Genomic DNA, 20,444 nt, shown 5'->3' on the forward strand with positions numbered 1-20,444 from the left:
CAGCGAGGTAACTGTGCACGCACGCACACACACGCGCGCGCACACACACACAGACAGGCCTTGTGTACGGCAAACAGGATGTGCGAGAGGGGAAGCTACATCAGTGCTAAATCGGGCCAGAGCAAAAACCATGCTCATAGACAACCCGCCGGTTTGTGTTTGTCACAGAGTGGGTGGCGTCAGAAAACCCCGAGTCCAGAAAAAGGCACCCTGAAGGCAAGGGAACTTGTCCCCTGCCCTGTGTCTCATTAGCATTACCTTAACACTGCTCCAGTGCGAGCACCAAGTTAGACTGGCCATCTGATTAAACAAAGAAAGCAACTCCATACCAGTGCAGTGCAAAAAAAACCCCCCCAAAAAAACAAAAAAACCCCACACCTTCCATATAATAGATAAGCTATAGTATTGCTCAGTCTCCTACACTTAAAGGAACATGTTCATTGTTCATTTGAAAAGTAAACACAAATGTAGACCCAAAGCCAAAGTAAATAAATAAGTAAATGCCAAAATTTTCAAACTAAAATGCTGTGTGATTATAACACATTTTCTGGTTAGTAGCTGATGTGTGCTTGATGTGTGCTCATAAGCGCAGGAAGGTGGGAAATCCCTGTGAAACACACTTCCTGGAAACGAGGCAGTTTCCTGCTCACACTTCCTGCATGAGAGTTGAGGACCTCAGGAGGTGCTGAATTATTTTTGCATATGCCTTTCACTTGTGTCTTATTCAGAAGGTATACATAATGACAACCTTACCACAACAAGCTAGGAGTGTAGGGCATGGCATGGACTACAAAGTAGATAAAAACTTCTGGCTCACGAAATCTACATGGTTTGGAAACTCGTGAATAGTCATAGGAAATCATGAGGGCAGTGATTCATAGTTGTTCTTTATGTTAATAGTTGTTTTGAAGTATATACTCCAAACAAGTGGCATATGACAAGCAAATTTGCTTTTAACATGTTTATCAAAATTGTAAAACAGTATTAACTAAATACCTACAGTTTGTTTTGATTACTTTAGAACACTCAAATCAATAAAGAATTTTTTAGTTTTTAAAATGATCAGGTCAGAACTTCAGACCGCTAGCTACATCCTTTTGACGATGCAAAAATAAATGATCCCATCTCTGGAGGATCACTTGCAAAAAGTACAAACAGTGCAAGCAGGTAAACCAAACAGCTGCATGTCAGAACATGTTTCTACTGGTTGAGCCTTACAGATGAAATGCCCTGCCCTGCCCACTGTAGATACTCTACTGCTCAGCAATAACCTGGAGACATGTTGTGTCACTAATAGTGACAGGTGTTGTCTATACAATAGCAATCATGTTAGGTGTGAAACCATGAAACAAACATTTCCGCATGAAATTAATCACCAAGATATAATATGTACATGTTTCCATGTTTCCTAAAATTCACAGAACCGTTATCTGTGTACAAAAAAAAAAAAAAAAAAGATGATATTGATGTATCATGTTCGTGTGTGTAAAATACCAGTCATTGGAGTGACAGACTTACAATACAGTACACCGGACAATAACTACTAAATGGTTTATTTATCCACATCATGGAACATGATCCTATATTTAGATTTAGAATGCTTTAAAAATGCATTAAAATTTACAGTATTTCTTCAGTCATTTTGGTTTTGAACACAATGAAAATATTGGTGTGTGGTACCAAATATTTGCACCTTGTCAGCAGGACTTAAAGATTCCTTTTATAACTTTTCTACAATTCCAGATGGCAGCCATCTTTATAATTGCTTTGGTCATATTCCATATGAAATATTCACTGTTGCAGTAAGATGATTATCTGTGTGATTGGGGGCCATGTAATAGTTTCCAGGTGTTGAGGCATCCACACCTACCCACGCTGAATCTATTATTTGACTCAAGGATGTGAAGAAGACTGACTGACTGGAAAAAAAATATATCAGTAGCACAAGAGGTGCTGCTGCATATTCTGGTCTCTCAGTAAGATGCAAATAAAGTCTAAGGCCTATCCTGCATTGGTTGGAAAACTGAGAAATGAGAATTTTGTGAAACCACCACAATTGAATAAGAAATTTAAGTGGAAGGACCAGTCAAAAACAAGTCCTGTAAACCCTCAAACCTGAGAAACAAAACACTCAAGAAGACCATCAAAAATGGTCAACTATTTCCTTCCTCAAAACACTCTTGGTTATCTTGGTCATGGGTTCAGACGTGTGGATCTAATTTTGAAGCATAATAAAACATGAAACCAGTAAACAGCTGAACCACAGTGTTTGTTTACAGATTTGGGATCTTGCCTGTATGGATACCATTTGTCAGAAGACACTTCAAATAAAGGCCGATGTCGGTTTGGTGCTACATTTGATTTGAAGCTGCATGCTAAAGACTTTCTTTGCATAGATGTTATAGTTATACAAACACATAACACAACAATCCAAACTGTGTTTGGGTCTTGGTTTTAGAATGTCGATTTGTTTCGTTGGTAGGCCCCCACCATTCATGCCCTAAACCACTTTATCACGAGAGAGCTTAATCAGAGACAGGAAGCACTGGGGGCAATGGAGAAAATGTTCCCTAACAAATGTAGTACCAGGCTTGCTTAAAAAGTACACAAAGTAACATTCATACAAGTGAATATTTCCATGGAAAACAACATAGCAACTCATTATGCCATGCACAAAAACATACAAACCAACACTTTCAGAATTCACATCTATTAGTGAGTCACCCTAACCCTTTGGCAGCTTAACTACTGAAGAGGAAACCTGTGCAGAGAAACAGATTGCCAAAAAAAAGGCAAATATATGCATTCTTGCTAATCCTCTTGAGTTAATTTCTGTTCAAATGTATTCCGAAGTAAACAATCCATAGTGCAGCAAGTGACTCTAAAAACTTTAAATGAAGACTTGAGGGCTCTCTCTTAGTTTTCCCTCTGTATACAACCCTATACAGGGCTCATGTGAAATGCTGGCAGGAAAAATCATGTTGTGTTATGGATTTAAGTGCGGCTGGCCCGGCTTGCCTCATCTCCATTGCAGACCTTTGTTAAAGATGGGGCCAATTCCTTCCCAGTTGCTGGCAAATCCGTAACATGAAGGACAAAGTGTTCTTGCCTTTGATGGCAAGCCAGGCAAGAGGAACAACGTCCATGAGGGAGCAAGATGGACAAGCCCAGAGAAGTATAAGCAAGCCCGGAGACCGACCTTCTCCAGCTGTCAGACGAGAGGCTCTCCTGCCAAACTCGGCAGAAAGGAAACCAAACCCTAAACCAAAAGCACTTTGGACATGTGACTCAGATCAGGCAAGTCTTATCAGTGATTGGTCATGAAAAAGAGGGCTGAAAAGATTAACTGAGAGTCTGGTGGTGTAAGAAGTAAACAGATGCATGACTATACAAGAGTTAAGAATAGCTTTCAATGGATTTCTTTATCCTTTGGCAAATTAAGCATTTGAAGGTTAGGGGTAGGGAAATAAAATCATGAGAACATATATTACATGAATTTACAGAATAAATCACCGAAGAACTGAAGGTTTAAGGAGCCTAAACCTGAAAATAAGAAGTTCCACTGATTTTAGGTTTGGCGCTATTTCAGTAAAAATAATTAACAGAGCTCTTAATTTTTCCCCTCTGGCTAAACCAAAACAAACCTTGGCAGTGGTACACAATACAAAAGATCTTTTTAGTTTTCTGATATTTTTAGATATCTGATATCCTCAAGGCTCTTTCACCAAAGTAAATCAGCATCAGCTAAGAACGATGTATTAGTATGCATCCTGCTAATCCAAATAGGAAGGCCATGAAACTGGGAAATCATAACATACGAGGTACAGATGAGAAAGCCTTGATCCTTGTATGGAAGCCATGGTAGAAGATGGGCCTAACTGTAATTTACTCATTAACAACAGATACAAATGTTTAGTGGCAGCTGTTTGTTGGGTGCAGGTCAGAGCAAGACACCAGATTACACTTAGTTCCTTCTAAAGACCATAAAAGAGGATAATGGTCCAAATGTAGGTAGATATAAACTAGTAATCTCAGATTAAGACTTGCTTTACATAGATAAGAGCTCCTTAAGAGATGAAGTAGACCTGAATTACAAAAATATACAATTATATACAATTATAAGATATAGTTCTTTAATGCAAATAGTCTGTACTAATCATATTTCAGCTATTAAGGCCAAGGACTTTCTATTCTAAACACTACCTTGACATGCATTGATAACTCTTCCAAGGCACAACATAAAGCTATTCCTCCATCCGACATATCTGAAACGTCAAAATATGTAGACAAGATATGTAGACACTGTCAAAATATGTAGACAAGACAAGGCCACCTAGGGGAGGACTCAGATTTGTTGGGGTCACATTTTGATAATGTGCTCTGTTGGCACTGAGAAAGCTGAGCTCCAAACTACTTTTGGTTGCTTTGATACCCTGTCATTTCTGACCTCTCTTAAGAATGCTTTTTTTTTTTTTTTTTTTAAATCATCTTAAATAAATGAGCCATGATAAGTGATGCATTGCAAATAAAAGGATAAATAATTTCAATAAAAGAGGAGGGATGCCTTTTGCAGAGGTGAGAATGGCACAATATGACAGATAACATCATGCCTTTCTGGCATGAGGCAGACTGACTTCTGCTCCAAATGGTTAATGATGGCACTCCATGTCGAGGCTGCGTTTGCTGCCATGATTGGCCCAGGTCATAAATAAAGCAGGGTGTGGAGGCTTTTCCTACCTGGTGCAGGAAACAGCCTCTGGAGCAGCAGAAATTGGCAAACAGAGGATCTGGGGTACCAGGGCCAGAGATCATCGGTGTGGGCAGTGGCCGCAGTGTCTGTTCAGGCAACGGAGCCTGGTAAAGGGTGTCTGTAGGAGCCCAGGCTGAACCTAAAGCCCAAGCTGAACCTAAACTGTCAGGTCATTAAAAGCTGATCTGGAGTCTGGTGGTCCCAAAATTGGAATTTGAAGGAGAAAACTAAAAGGGGAAGACAGGCACCCACAGACATCACAGCAGGGTGGCTTTTATTAGCGGTAAATGGGGTGGCCGATTAATCGGACAATTAACTGTCATTTTGAGATTATCGGCATCAGTTTAGTTTTTTGATTACCTGTGGAAATTTGATTGAGATTTTTTTTTTCCCCATTTAGTGACATTTTTTATTTAAAATAAGTTTACTGCAGACAGAGTGCAGATTTTCTTAAGCATAAAGAGAACGCCGACAATAAGTGTTAATTTAAGTTCAGCAATAATATTAATATTATAAAATTGTAGAATTTTATATGATACAAAAAAAACCCCAAAACAAACAAACATGAAATCAGTGAGGTGTGGGCAACTGATGGGTGGCTGAGGCCTACAAAACTTAAATGTTACAAAAAGATTTAAAATCATAATAAATACAAGATAAATCCAGTCTCACTGCTGCATCAGCTTCAACTTAAGACACCTGGATAAAGTTGTGCAACAAAGTTATGTAAAAGGGATAAAGTGGCATTTGTTTATTTTGCAAGATAAAACATTATTTAGAAACAGATGTGGAGAACATAGCTGTTACACAAGAACACAATAGTTTTCTTTTCATTTTGTTTTTAACCTTTTTATCCATAATTCTAAAAGAAGTAGAAATCATGCTTGAATTTGATTTATTGTACTGCTTAGATGGTTTTTCGCTCCACATCATGACTAATAAACTCCCACTGAGTATTTCATTCCAGACTTGAAAGAAAGACCTTCACTGGAAAGTATACAACTTGGAAAGCACAGAACCCCTCTGCATTTCTAGACAGCTAATAATGCTTAAACCTCAAGGTAAGGTGAGATGCTCTCAAAGGATAAATACTACACGTGACTATTGGAAGAGGAGGGTTGTGTTGGTGCTCTCAAAATGCCAAGATGTGCCGTGAAACCTGATCTCGGGAATTTTTTTTTTTTTTTTACTGAATTCCGTTATGCAAACACTTTGTTATGTTGCACCCTCCAAGACATACATGGCTAGCTCACCAAAGGAAAAAGAAATCTGTGTCTTCCAGTGTGAATGGGATTATGAAAAATATCAAAGGCTGTCTGTTACTTTATAAATTCTAGAGGATTTAAAGTCATGGCAATGACATGAGTCCTGTCATCAAAGACTGGACAACGACCAAGAATTCTATGGAATCCAAAATTGATCTTTTCTTTAATCCTTCTGACTTTTCTGAGGAATTAAAGGGAATTCGGGTTCTCTAAAGTAGGACACCACAAAGTCATCATCAGTTGGCAATACCAGAACTTTGGTCTCATCAAAGCAGAATGTCAGCATGCCCTAAACAGAGCAATCCAACTTGTACATGACGGGCCCTGCACACTACACATCAGCAAAGATAAAACAGCTAATGCATTCAACACAGAAGACAAGGAAGATATTTTACATCTTTTCTCCCTCTAGACAGACTGTCTATAGGAGAAGATTAAAATATTTACTAAATATATTCTTAGCAGAAGATTTTCTGCACAGGAAGCCTAAAATGTCATGTTCACGTTCATTCCTTGTATTACTGACCTCAGAGTTAAAACTCTTTCAAAACAATCACAATGAAGCATTAACTGCTATTAGCTACATAATGCAATCATTTCATTTCTAACTTCAGAATAACAAGGTGTCCTTAATGCTGCCTGTGCCTTACTGTCAGAATATCAAATATGATATAAAATCAGTAGACAAGACAATCTGTTAACACTTCCCTCCATGTAACGCCAGTCTAATTTGGTAAAAGCTGCCTGCGCAAGCCACTCATTATCTTCCAAAATGCAGAAATGATTGAAAACTAATGACTTCTGAAAGACAATTTGGTCTTGACCTAAAATGAAGAATGAATTGTTTTTGAAAATAGGCTCTCTGTCCCAAATCTCTCATGAGATTTATTGGCATGACAACTCCAGCAGTACCTCAGAGTGGGTGTTATGGAACCAGGATGAATGGAATATGTAATGGGCCACTAATACCTTTCAAAATGAGCTTGCTGCAAAAAGTGCATTAAATTGTGAATTGTATATGATTGACAGCTTTTGTTTTTCTATAGTTCAAGACAAGTACATACTCCATATAGTACGTTACCAAATACAGTAGAATATGACTATTGCTGATCTTATCTACATAAAGGTCTATACTAGAGTGTGTGTGTGTGTGTGTGTGTGTGTGTGCGTGTGTGTGTTTGCGCAAATGTATTTTGCACAGGACATTATAAACAAGCACAACTGTGACTTGTGAAACTCACCTCTCTGAATGCCCAGCTGTCCATCGATGTGAAGAGAGAGAAGGAGCCCTTTCTCTGCAGCATCGGCCTAAAGGCACAAACACAAGGGGGAGGTCAAATGGACGTCAAAGCAGGGCCTGGATCACATTCTCTTTCTCCGGCATTTAAAATAGCAAACACGGTCTGTGACTGTGCGCTCCACCCTTTTCAATGGATTTCCCCTTAAAGAAGCGTTTTAACCTCAGGAAGCCACTCACAGTCTTCCCATTACCATGCGTCTTTGAAGCATGGCTAATGCGCGAAGATCCTACTGTCTTTCGGGTTTAAGTGCGCGTGGGCCACATGAAACGCTTTCAAGAATGTTTGGTGTGTTTACACAAGTCAGTGCTTCAAGTCAGCAGAAATGAAAGCGTGTTTAGGACAGAGCCGGTGCAGGCTTTGATGTTAGAGGGCTTGGTTGTACCTCACTATGGAACATGTAAGGCACATTTTGAAGGCATCCATCTAAAATTGCATGAATATGAGCTCTGGGTAAAATGGCCATTTGCTGCATCATCATGTAAACATATCAGACAAGCTCCGTTTGGCTCAACACAGCAGTTTGTCATGGGTTTCTTAATATCCTTAGGGAGATTTCCTGAGGTGTTATTGTATGAATGATGAGAACATTTTTGGTCTGCAGTCCAAGGCAGGTAAGAATGTGTTCCAACCTCCTAAGTCAGTTAAGCAGCAGACAGCACTGAACTGCTTTTTAACCACTGCAGTCCTTGACTAGTATTTGAGGTAATGACTGTGTCACTCATTGCTGATGGGTGAGGACCTCTGCTTCCTACAGCTTTGCCAACAAAGAACCAGATGAAAGGCACGTCTGAAAACCTGTATTCCAGAACACGGCAGTACTTCACTGTGATCCCTCTCCCACTTTTAGAACCAGAGGACACGGGTGCTGTGACAACATATATAATCATGCTCACATTCTTCAAAACCACCTGCCTACTCATGTGCTGGTATTAGTTCAAACAACTCTAGTCTGGAACTGCACAGGGCAAAGGAGAAGCAGCGACCCCCATCAGAAACTTGCTGCTGGTTTTTCCCACTCCATGCTGACAAAAAGGTCAGTCATCAGTAGCTGACCCTGTTTCTTGGCCATACATGCAAGTTTGTTTTAAACAACACTGCCTCACTCACCGTTTCATGATTTTCAGCAGCCCAGGTGGGCTTAGTTTAGCTTTTCGCCATGTTCAATTTCGTTCACACAGTGTAACAGGCTCAAAGACTTTAGCCTTCTAAAAAACAATCTCTTTGGCCTGCTAAGCATGGCGGGAGCTTTTGTTTAAGTTCCTGTTCTGTAAGCACACCCCCAGCCGGAGCGCTGTCGTCCTGTTTATCAGTGTTTGAGGAAGCCTCCCACTGAGGGAAGGCTTGTTATCCCTCTGCCGGGCAGATCTGGCCCCTCTGTGATTCCTTAGCCGTTTATCCCTGCTACTCGTGTGACAAGCAGTAACCCCCCACCCCAAACACACACATACAGCTCCTGTTACATCAAACAGAGAAACAAATCCATGGGCTCAACATTCTCTGCATAGATTCACAACAACAGACATTTTGCTATATTTTTTTTTTTTTTTTTTACCAGTTTTTTTAGTAGGTCTGGGGGCAGCACATTCTCGTAGCAAAGCTTCCATAAATATTCAACCTTCTACTTTTCTTCATGAGGGCTGCAATTTCTACTTAAGCACTGCATAGTTCAATCTGAAGTAGACACTAGCTAACTGAACGCAGATGTTACTGTTGTTAACATTTACTGATATGCTTTTAATTAATCATTCCATTTATAGGATCTTTTTTCCAGTAAACTGTATTGCACCACCAAATATCTAGGAAAATTTTTTTTTAGATCTGCACTTTTCGGTACCAGAGCACACCCCACGCTTCAGAGATATTTTCCCCACTCTAACAGTCATCTAGAGTGGGAGGCACTTGGCGGTTAACTAATGAGGGAAATCAGGTATATTTGAACTGTGCTGTGGACTCCACAGTTCAATACAGGAGGTAAGCTATCGTAGGGAGACACCAGCCACCGACAGAGCCTGACTTATTACTGGGCCTTTAAATCATGGCAAATCAAGGTCCTCATCTTTCTCCACTGTCTAAGTGAGATTTGTGGCAGTCTGTTATCTCTCAGACACCCCGTCTTCCCCCAGGGTCTGACGAAACCCTCTTTTTGTGCTTTATCTGCAGGGTGCTTTCTTACCACAGCCTTTAAAAGGCCAGGATATGGAGCACTGGCTTGATAAGTATACACTGACCAGAGACCAGCAACTATAGTGATATTTGTTAAATCACATCCTTAGATAGGCAGTCTCAGGCAGGCACGCACACACACGTGCATGCACGCGCACCCACAGTATGTTACTTAGATTTACAGGGGGAGAAAAGAATTACCTGAAAAATCTACTCAGACACAAAAGGTATTCTGATGATATTCACAGAACAGAACAGTTTCTGAAGATAAAATCACCAAATTAGAAAGCCAAGAGAACACAGATCACCTTTGAGGAGCCTTTGTTATCATCTCTGTAAACACTTCTCTAAATCATGAAGAGAAAAAAAAAACAAAACAAAACAGCAAAGTGTGAACCAAACTTCCAATGAAAGGGACCCATAGGCTCCAGTGACTAGGTGCTCAGGAAACAGCCATAAATGGACTGGTACACCCACTCTGCAGGCTCTGTGACTCAGACCCCTCAGGAGTGAACACCGGTGTGTCTAATGTGCACTTACTTGCAGGGCGCACTAGATGCCATCATACCCACTTACCTTTGTGCACTTGGATTTTCATTCCATCATGTTATTTGGTTGAGGCACTGTATAATCAACTTCCAAGTGTGGGTGGTTAATGTATGATTTCACCCACTCCACCAGAACACTGATATTATGTTTGTTTGTTCAAGGGGGCAGGAAAACGATGTACAAGTTTTTTTAATAATCATAATAGCACGAGGGTCCTAAAAGGAGTTTTAGGAGATGACAGTAAAATGTCAGAGATTATGTATATTTTAGGTTTGTTTGTTGGAAAAGGGAGACTTACTCACATCATAGTTTATAATGAGATGGACACATAGGATTGTTATCTTATGTTGGTGCCGGACAGTATTGTACAGTTCCAGCACTTTGTCACTCCTTGTTTATTAAGAATCCACCTAGTGACTACAGAAGCATTGTTTGCTTATTTAATGGATAGAACAGCAAAAGAAAGACATTAAAATGGCATGATATTAGAAAACCTCTCCCAGTTTCCAGGTGTCAAACTAATGTGAAGACAAGCTACACCCTCTCATTAGACCTGCTACTGATACAACCTCCCATTATGAAGACTACCCATTAGCAAGCTTGGTACTGTCCACACAAAGGCAGAAAAAGCCCCAAGTATCTCAGGAGAGTAGTGCAACAGTAGAAGATAGATGGGGTGGATGAAACTTTGAGGTACGCTCGCCGAGTCAAACGTTTCAGAGATACAAAGAATCCAAAAAAAGCGGCGAAGACGTTTTGACGTGCCACCTGAGACATGCAGAAAGGCCAGAAACAAACAGATGTCATCATGTTCTTCCATTTCTGTTACATCAAATACTAAACAGTGACTGATCCGCTAACCACAAGATCAACAGAGGCTGATTTATTGTTTCACTTAAATCATATACGCTTTGTTTGCCGCTGTAAAATATATTTACACATCAGCAGAATTGTGGGCTTTGTCTAACAAAACAAAACACCACTACACAGCACCCATTTCCCACACACACAAATATAAAGTCTTCCAGCAATGTGACCTTCCTAAAAATCTTATTATTATCATCAGAGACATTATCTGTATCTCAAAACCAGACCAAAGCATTCAACCCCCACTAAACTACATAAAGCCACTAGATAATTATTCGGATGGAGCCGTATTCATGCTTTGCACATGCCATGCTACAGGTCTTCGTGCACAATCAATGAGGTCACGAGGACATTGAATATGCTTACTGCAACTCTACTGTGGGAGAACCCAAAGGCTGAGGCTAGGCTTGCATGAGAGCGAGCGTGTGTGGACATTTTATTTTGCGGGCGTGAGAAGCCAGCGGAGATTAGGAGAGTGGTCCTTTAATTATGCGTTCGACTTATGTGAAAGCCCTGCACCGCGGGTGCGCAGTAAACACTGCCACATGTGAAACCGGCTCAAAGAGGATAAGAAGCATGCAGTGCTCTGCAGTGACCTGGCATGACTGCGTAGTAGTGAAAAGGGGTCATTCGATACATCTCTGGCAGAGGGCATCAATATTTTTATTGCCCGGGTTATCTATCAAGGGCAGAAATGCGCTGTTTGACCATTTGACTCCACCAACAAGCCTTACAGCAGGGGAAACCGATTCATGTCAACCTAAGATTTTGCTTTATTTATGCCTCAAATGGCCATTTGTCACTGCCCTGATGAAGAAGAATAGTTCAAAAAGCTGTCAACAGTCAACACTCGATACTAGACAGACAAAGAATTATCCACAACATCCAAATTATTTCATTTCTTCGTGAATGATTCATCACATATACTGAATATGTGAAAGGTGCTATATAAATTCAATTACCATTATTATTATTATTATTATTATTACTACATGCTTTGCTCCATTAACTCCTAGTTCAAATCTCTTTGTTTACAGAAAAGGTTTTTTCCCTTTACGATAAATTTATGAAACAGGTTTTTGAGGCTCCTGGTCAGAAAACTCTAAAATTGCCAGACAGGAAGAAGCTTTGCTCAATGGAAAGTACAAGAGCAGCATATGAAACTGACCTGCGCTTCCTGACCCATGTCCTCTTACCTGCAGAGGAAACACATGTACGGGGAAGAACATGTGCGTGGACACCTGATTTTGTAAACCTTTCCCCCCAACCTAGCAGAGGTTGCTATGACAAGAATAATAAACACAAAGCTCCTCCCTTCTGTTCTCTTTGGACAGCACAGACATGTTAAAGGGAAATAATATAAAGAAATTCCCTTATTGCCTCACGTATTTCTTCATGACATTACACAAATCACATCTGTGGTGATGAGACACTCCACATAACTGAGGCTTAGTAACACAATTTATTGCTTCCTGTTTCATTTCATTGACCCTTTAAGGGATTCTATATCCATTTTTAATTTAATTTAATTTAATAGGAGTTATTTAAAAAATAAATAAATAAATAAATAAATTAGCATTTTTATTCCTCGGTACACTGTAAAATATAAAGTGTATATTTTTATTTGTAAATTCCGTTTACCAGAAGTTGCCTTATTAATTATAATACGCTTAATTAACAGAAACTACAGTTCATCTGTTTTGACTGCATGGACTACAGTGATATGTCTCCCTCTGGTGGTAGACAATATTCACTGCGATTAATTAATCCTTTCCTTACAAACAGGAAATCACCCAGATGAATCATAGAAAACTTTCTGGCTTGTGCCAGTTCCACTGGGTAGAATAGTGCACATTCAAAACTCACAGCCATTAGCTGGATTTTACAGAGTTCCCTACATCAGACACACCAGACCCTGCTTTACCTAACCTCTCCAACAACCCTCTTACCGTATGTCTCATTCGAACCCCCTCCGTCTCGTATTTCAGTTTGAGCCTCTCTCCGAGCCTCTCTTCCCTCACAGCGGATGACATTAGGGAGTATCCAGTGTCTGGATGCGGTGCCGCCGAGGGAAAACGCCCGTCTGAGCGCATGGCCCGGGGTTGACCCCAGCGTCCACACCTGCTCGGAGCATCAGCAGTAGTCCTGCAGTATCTCTCTCCCTGCAGTGGATCTGCTGCAGCTCAGGGTGATTGGCACGGCAGTAACAAAGGATGAAAGGCTTGCTGAGCGAAAGCAGAGCGATGAAGAATCTCAGCCTGGAACGATGGATGGGGAAGAGCTTTTTGTGCGTGTGATGTGTTTTGCTTTGATTTTTTTTTTTCCTGTGAAGCGCGTGTTGCTAAAAGTCAAGTGCTTATGAGTATATGCTGTCTGTGTGTGTGTGTGTGTGTGTGTGTGTGTGTCTGTGTGCGCGTGTGTGTAGGAAGAAGTAGAGTATTTAGAAGATTCCACAGCTCTTTTATAACACACTATCTTTATAAAAAGGCTCTTTCTCCATGTCAGCTCCGTAATCAACTGACTATGTGTTTTGTGTACACAACAGCCGCGTTGCTGAGTGCTCACTTTTAGACATCTTGAGCACTTCATTTGTTGTGCCTTTTATTTGCAGATAAAAGTTACTTTAGGATTCTCTTTCTATAGATGAAGGTAAGGTGGTGTGTGAGGATGCTTTGGCTATGTGTGTGTGTAAACATACATTACTCAGTGGCAGTTTCCCCAGCCTAGTCCCAAAGGATCTGCTGGTCACTGTTTCCAACTACATTAATGTTCCACTCAACAGAAAAGGAAGCCTGAACACACACACATAGCCACCCACCCACCCACCCAACCATACATACACACACACACACACACACACACACACACACACACACACACACACACACACACACACATACACATAGACATACAACTAGTCATGACATCATGCACCATGACACTGATTCCACACCCCACAAACTCAGCTCATCTGAGATCATCATACACAGAATATCTGGTCAAATTATGGTTAAAATATCATATTGTGATTATACTGCTACACAGTATAATTGCAAAAGCTTTTGAACTGGCTAGAATGCATGGACTGGTCAAAGCACCTACAGAACACATGTTTTTGGAAAAATTAGCATCATCTCACAGGACACAATGAAAGATTTGTCATTGGTATTTGCATATTCTCATTTGTATAATACATCCAATTTCAATAACAGCATGGCAGAGGATAATGTTGCGATAATGATCATGCACGAGAAATTAAACATGAACTGTGAGGTCCTTACATATTACAGAACAAAAGATCAAAGCAGAAGAGCATATTTAATCTATATGAACACTTGGCATGTTGATGTTCTGGTTAGTCCCCATCACAAAAGCTGCAATAGTTTAATACCACTCTATATCGGTGCAGAGAGCCTCTCATCACTACATCAGTAAAGGCCCAGACCACATAGTATCTGCTGCTCTGGCTGTGCTGACATCAACACATTCAGTACTGCTTGAACAAACATTAAACTAAAAAGGTGTGAATTTCACTGAATGCACCACAGAAGTGCAAACTATATCAAGCACTTATAAAGTTATGTGGAACTGCTGACAAGACTTGATCACATTTGTGGATATCAAATGCTAGATATCAAATAGGCAAGTCTTGCAAAGTAAAATAATTCAGCTATACAGTGCCACAATTCAGATATACAGTGGCAACTTATTGCATACAATAATTAAGACTTCTTCCCTATGTAAGCGAAGAAGATGGGAAAACAATAAATAGATGGATGGATGGATAAAATAGGGACAATGATCTGGAATGGTGAAACAGTATAGTCAATGCATTTTATCACACCAACATGCTTGTAAAGCTTATAACTATCGCAATAACCACAACCAGTAACTTCCCTGATGGGGACAATATCACAACAAGGTCAAACCTTGATTCAACCACTTCTGTCATGTTCATTGACTAACAGCCATTCCATGAATTATTCATAAACCACAATTCACTGGAAACAGCATAGCCCATTTCCAATGAGTCATTCCAGCTCAATGGCTTCACCAACCTATATGAGCTTATCGGTTCTAAAAGGAAATAAGCCATTTTTAGGCTGGAACATGTACGGCAGAAGCAACATGGGCAGAAATGCACCTGCCTGTTTGTGGCAGACATTTCTCTTCACAGCTGAGCGTGAGCACGCAGTACAGATTCCATTCGGAACAGGTGGCGAAGAGCAACCAGAAGAAAGAGAACACCACACGCGCAGCCATCGAGGCCGACCTTAAACAGCTGCAGGTCCAAAATTAGGGGAAAGGCAAAATCGTGAACGACATTGAAGGAGTCTTTTAAAAGGCCCCTGTGTCTAGTTGCAAAGGGTCAACAGTTCTTCCTTTGTTTGCTCTTTGGATACCAGATCTTCCCAGCCTGTCTAGCACACTGACAAACAGTCAAGGACCGAATGTGGAAACAGTGTGTTAACACAAATGTATTATTGATAAAGCAAAGCCAGATTTGTAGTTACACTGCAGAGCTCTTTTTACAGGTGCTAATAAACAGAATGAATGACTGCTGGTCACTGGTAATTTAGGAGAAACACCAAGCATTCTACTGTATGATAACTGAGCCAACAGCTTTAAGAAAATCCATGTTGGTAATCTGAAATCACAGATTATTGTTGGTGACCAAGGCTAGCTACCGGTTTTGAAAAAGCATATTGCTTTGATTGAAAGTTTGAATTCAGCAGCATTTCTCAAAAATGTGCTGCTAAAAGTATGTGAAACCTACTTCTTCAGATTTGAGATGTACTCATAGTGCAAGTCAGGTGTTGGAGTATTGCTTTCATTGCTACAGTGGGACCAAAAGGGATTTTCCCCCTTACTAGCCACATGACCAAGTTTCATCTGGTCACCAGAAACTTACCCCACATCTCTAAATACAGGCACAGATTCAGTCCACACATATGAGCCACCAGTCCATAGCTGTATATGTTTGGTGAGGGACCGGTTTGCTTGTACTTTCCTGTGGGAACATTCCCTACACATCACTCTGAAGCTTGTGTTTTCACATCCTTGTAAACTTGGTAATGAAAGCAGGTTCTGTCTTGATATCACCATCTGCTTTGAACCTAAGAGTACATTACGTACAAACTATAAGGGAGGTAAGCTGTACCAGTACTGCTGATACCTGTGTTTAAAAAAATTGGTTTGGGGAAAAAACTGAATTTTTGACCATACATTCTGAGTACTCTCATTTCCTGTGAGCATTTTGTGACTGTTTCTCTTTTCAAAAGAGGAAACTCTGGAATCTACCACCAGCTGTATTTGCTGGAACTTTCATTTTCTTCATGACATCCCCTGGATATTGCAGAAACATTCACCTAAATTTACTTGTTCATACAGACCAACAGAATAAAATTAGGAATGTTATACTGTTTAATCTGTCAATCATCTTTCAAATTTAAATAGCTGGAACAAGCCAGTGAATGTCAATATTTCAGCAAATCACCACCTTTTTTAATGAACTCAAACAAATTCTGGCACAGTTTTACAGTGCATGTGTGTGAAGATGATCACAAAATCCAATTGTAGGCCCACAAGCTTCATTAAGCTTCCAGAAGCCTCAGACAATCTGCTTCTTCTGATCAAGTTATGCACAGTAAACAGCTGAGCGATCCATAGAGCAAGCAGCAGAGACACTTACACAAAATGACAGTGGATAAACTGATAAGTACAGCTGTGCATTTTCCTGCCTAGGTCTGCCAATATCTCAACACAACCATAAAGATAACGTAACACAGACCAACAATGCGGGTCCCTGTTGGGGGCAGTGGTAGCTCAGTGGTTAAGGTACTTGACTAGTAATCAGAAGGTTGCATTCTGATTACTAGTAATCAGACTAGTAATCAAGTCCCACCACTACCAGGTTGCCACTGTTGGGGCCCTGAGCAAGACCCTTAACCCTCAAGTTGTGTTCAGTCAGAATTGTACATTACTTTGTATAAAAGCATCAGCTAAATGATGTAAAACCTATTCATTATCACGTCAGCACAAATATATTTCAAACTGATACTTTTGTGATGCAGTTATCTGCCAATACCAAACTGATACCAATGCTACTGTGTCAGCCATAGGAAAAAGAAAGAAGCACAGCCATGTGTAAAACTGTCTGGATGGGACTTTGAAAGACCCAGAGAAAACTGTGCTATTCCCACTAAGGAAGAGGGGATGCGCTACAGGCCACACACAGCAGCCAAGTAGCTCCCTGGTGGCTGCTAGTCAACAACAACAACAAAAAAAGAACAATTAGGAAGTCATCCAGCAAGGTTTAATGTGTGGATTACGCCATGGTGCGATCTGATGTTCCTCTTCGTGCCATGGTGTGACCTTTGCTTGGCAAAAGAGGCAAAAATTAAGAAGAAAAAAAATCTGGCCTGTCAACTCGGCCTCACTGGCGAAATCGTGACATATGCAGGAGCCTTGCTGCTATGTGGCGAAACAGGATGGGCAGCAACACCTGCTGATAAGATGACCCAGATCGCTCATCTGTCCTCCAGGCTTATGAGCTCATATCTACTGACACGAGTCCGCCTTCTGAACTCAAACAGGGCACACAGACATCTGCTGCCGTTAGCGTCTAAATATAAAGGGCCGTACTTTTATTTCATATCTGTGGTCACAGCTGTCATGCAAAACTGTCCCCAGTGTGGCCAAATCACAGAGAACACACAAAAAATTCTTAAAGCATTGAGGAGCTCTGAAATGAAGACTTGCTGTGGCTCTGGTCTCTTGACCTTGCAGCACCAAAGCCTACAATTAGCAGTGCTTTGAACGATTTTGCTGAACCATCAGAGGTCTCTCCCTCCCTGGCCAGTGATTTCTCCTCCACAAAGAACCGGCATGTCACAAGGTAACGCTATGTTTACCAGTGAAAAGGCCCAGAGAGAAAGGCCACATGCCTGGCCTGTGAACTGCAGCACAGTGCGTGCATAAGGACAACAATGTATGGGAATCATAAGAGGAGACCTAAACCTTTAATCCTTGATATAATACGAATTCTAAATTTACGTTCCATTGGTGGAATTACATGAGGATTGTACTCTGAACTATCAACATAAAATAGTTTTAAGGTTTTGACAAAACATGACAAAACGTCATAGGTTTGTAAATTAAAAAGACACCAAAGTGTGAAATGCACAAGCATAAGTTATGTGTTTTTTTAATATTCAAGTAAAAGACAGTTTAAAAGACACAAGGGTGTTATTAAAAATATATACATATATTATATAAGGTATATATAGCACCACTCAGTCCGTCACTTTATTTTTCCTTTGTCAAATACATATGGCCCAACTTGTTACCAGCCAAATATCAGGTGCAAGTTCAACATGAGGAGAGACAAAAAACTACTTTTGTCCTTCAAAAAATAATCTACATGAACATGAAATGTAGTCTAGCCTTTTCAACGAAACTGTCGACTTCAAACAAACGCCGAGTTACTTTTCCTGCTATTCATAATCAGTGTATTCTATGAACAAGTCATTTTCTGACATTACGGTTGTGTTCAGTATATTATTATTATTATTACTACTATTATTTTCAAAATCAAATAAAGTAGTTTTGTGCTTACCCGGACACTTCATTACTTCCAGCACTCCTTTGCATGGAACCAAGAATGTTTTCAATTCACACAGGAAAATGAGATATCCAATTCAGCGCTCCATAAACGATGACCAAGAAGATGTTACTATAGACAGTCCGTCCACCGAATGATGCTTTAATTACAGTCCGAAAAACCTGCGCTACGTGTCTGTTCACTTATGTTTTTCATATAAATATATGACATCAGTGTAGCTGTTACCTTGACACTAGCCTTAAACTTGGAAGTACTTTTTTTTAATACTAGGAAGGTATCTTTTTTCATTGCTTTTCCTCAGTGTTATACAAGTGCACGCCTCAATTCCCACAGCCTTCAGCGAGGGCGGGGTCGAAGCTCCAAGCCCCGCCCTTGTAGTCGTGGGCGTCAACGTGGGGCCCCTTTCGCCGAAGTTGAACAGCAGTGAAACTAAGCGTTGTGATTTTGTCTGCAAACTAATTAGAATTATGGATTTATCGACAAACTCGTGAAATGTTCAACTGTAACAGACTACGGCAGAATGTGTATGTGCTACTGGCAAATAAGTTAAATGTTTCTACGTTTTTTATTGTTAAATCGCCCTTGTGCATTTATAGGCAAATACTATCGTTTTGTTTCAGTGCAGGCTATAAACGGTTCTCAGTTCCTGTTTCTTTATTAAACACTCCACCTGACTTCATTTGCTTTTCTGGATAGGTTACTGGCAGGTTAAAAGGGGGGGGGGTGATTAAGTGAGTTTAAATAATGTAACATTTTCTTAATTTATTTATATATTTCAGTGACGCTGTAGACTGACCTGTAATATGGCTTGAAATTCAGTCAATGTCACCCATCAATATACATCGAGGTGTGATTGGTTGTGACTGGCTCCTTCGGCAGCTGCAGTGAGAGCAATCGAGCATCGAGCCAAATAATGATACGTCGGGAGAATCAGCTACAACAGGAGTTGTTGCATGGGGCTGCAGATAAAAGCTTAGCTATACCTTTGAGATAAACATCCAGCTACATCCACCCTGACATCTCATTCTAACGTTACTGCTGTTAAAGGCAATGTTGGCAGTCCCACATGAGTTAGCTCGCTCACTTCTGCAAGCTTTTTGTTCTGTAACTGTTCCCCCTTGTTTGTGTTGTAATGCTTGCAAAGAATAAGACAAAGCCTTTATTTCGATAATATTATTGTAAGCAAAACAAAACGTTTAATAAAATGTAGGTCAAGTTACAGGTCAGTTTGGTGCTAACCGGCAGTGGACTGGGCCTATTTAGCTAGGTTAACGAACATAACATTATCTAGTTAAGATTAGTTACATACGTATCGAGTTATATCCCTCGTTAGAAATTCATGGAAGTAGCATGATTATTCGTACCATACTGGAACAATATAGACAATATCCGTGACCACTAACATAAGTATATTGTTCACAGGGCGCTTTACTGAAACAATTTCTTATTAATTCTTAGAAAACATCATTTTTCTCTCTGGCGTAGCCATATTGAGTTAGATATGAACGATCAAGTGAACACCAATCAATCATAAAACCAAACCCCATCCCACCAGGAGTTGATGCGGGACGTGACCGTTGTAACTTGGTTATTTCATGTTCCTGTGAGCGATCGTTCACAGCTATCATAATTAAATACATGGTTTCATACGCACAGCTAATTTAGTATATTATTAAATAGATCAAATTGTCATTTGTGCACATTCACTTTATTTTTTATAACACCTCATATCGATATTTAATTAGGTAATTATTTAATTTTGACCACTAATTCCTCCAGAGGATTGCACTCAACGGACGGTCTTCTCTGACAAATGCATCTCTGCTGCCCTACAGTGGACACATCTGGAAATACAAGCATCGTCAGTTAGTGGGCTCCAAAATAAGTTAAACGGCGTTCTCGCCGGATCACTTTGTAGTAATTAG

General features: G+C 40.3%; 1 protein-coding gene across 3 annotated transcripts in view; it reads right to left on the bottom strand.

The window, feature by feature from the left end:
* arhgef3 (Rho guanine nucleotide exchange factor (GEF) 3) overlaps positions 1–18,599 on the bottom strand; it is a 53,584-nt gene extending 34,985 nt beyond the window's left edge. For 2 of the 3 annotated variants that reach the window (XM_027001890.2, XM_027001889.2), the window contains exons 1-2: positions 18,514–18,599; positions 7,257–7,323 (exon numbers count right to left, since the gene is read on the bottom strand). In XM_027001890.2, coding sequence (XP_026857691.2) covers positions 7,257–7,323; positions 18,514–18,548 — 102 coding nt within the window. In that variant the 5' untranslated portion in view covers positions 18,549–18,599. Of the gene's footprint in view, positions 1–7,256; positions 7,324–7,492; positions 7,551–18,513 lie in introns of those variants that run through there. The other variant, XM_027001891.2, reaches the window with a different exon arrangement.
* Between the last annotated feature and the right edge of the window lie 1,845 nt (positions 18,600–20,444).

Source organism: Electrophorus electricus, chromosome 20, assembly GCF_013358815.1.
Source record: "Electrophorus electricus isolate fEleEle1 chromosome 20, fEleEle1.pri, whole genome shotgun sequence".
Classification (NCBI taxonomy): Eukaryota; Metazoa; Chordata; class Actinopteri; order Gymnotiformes; family Gymnotidae; genus Electrophorus; species Electrophorus electricus.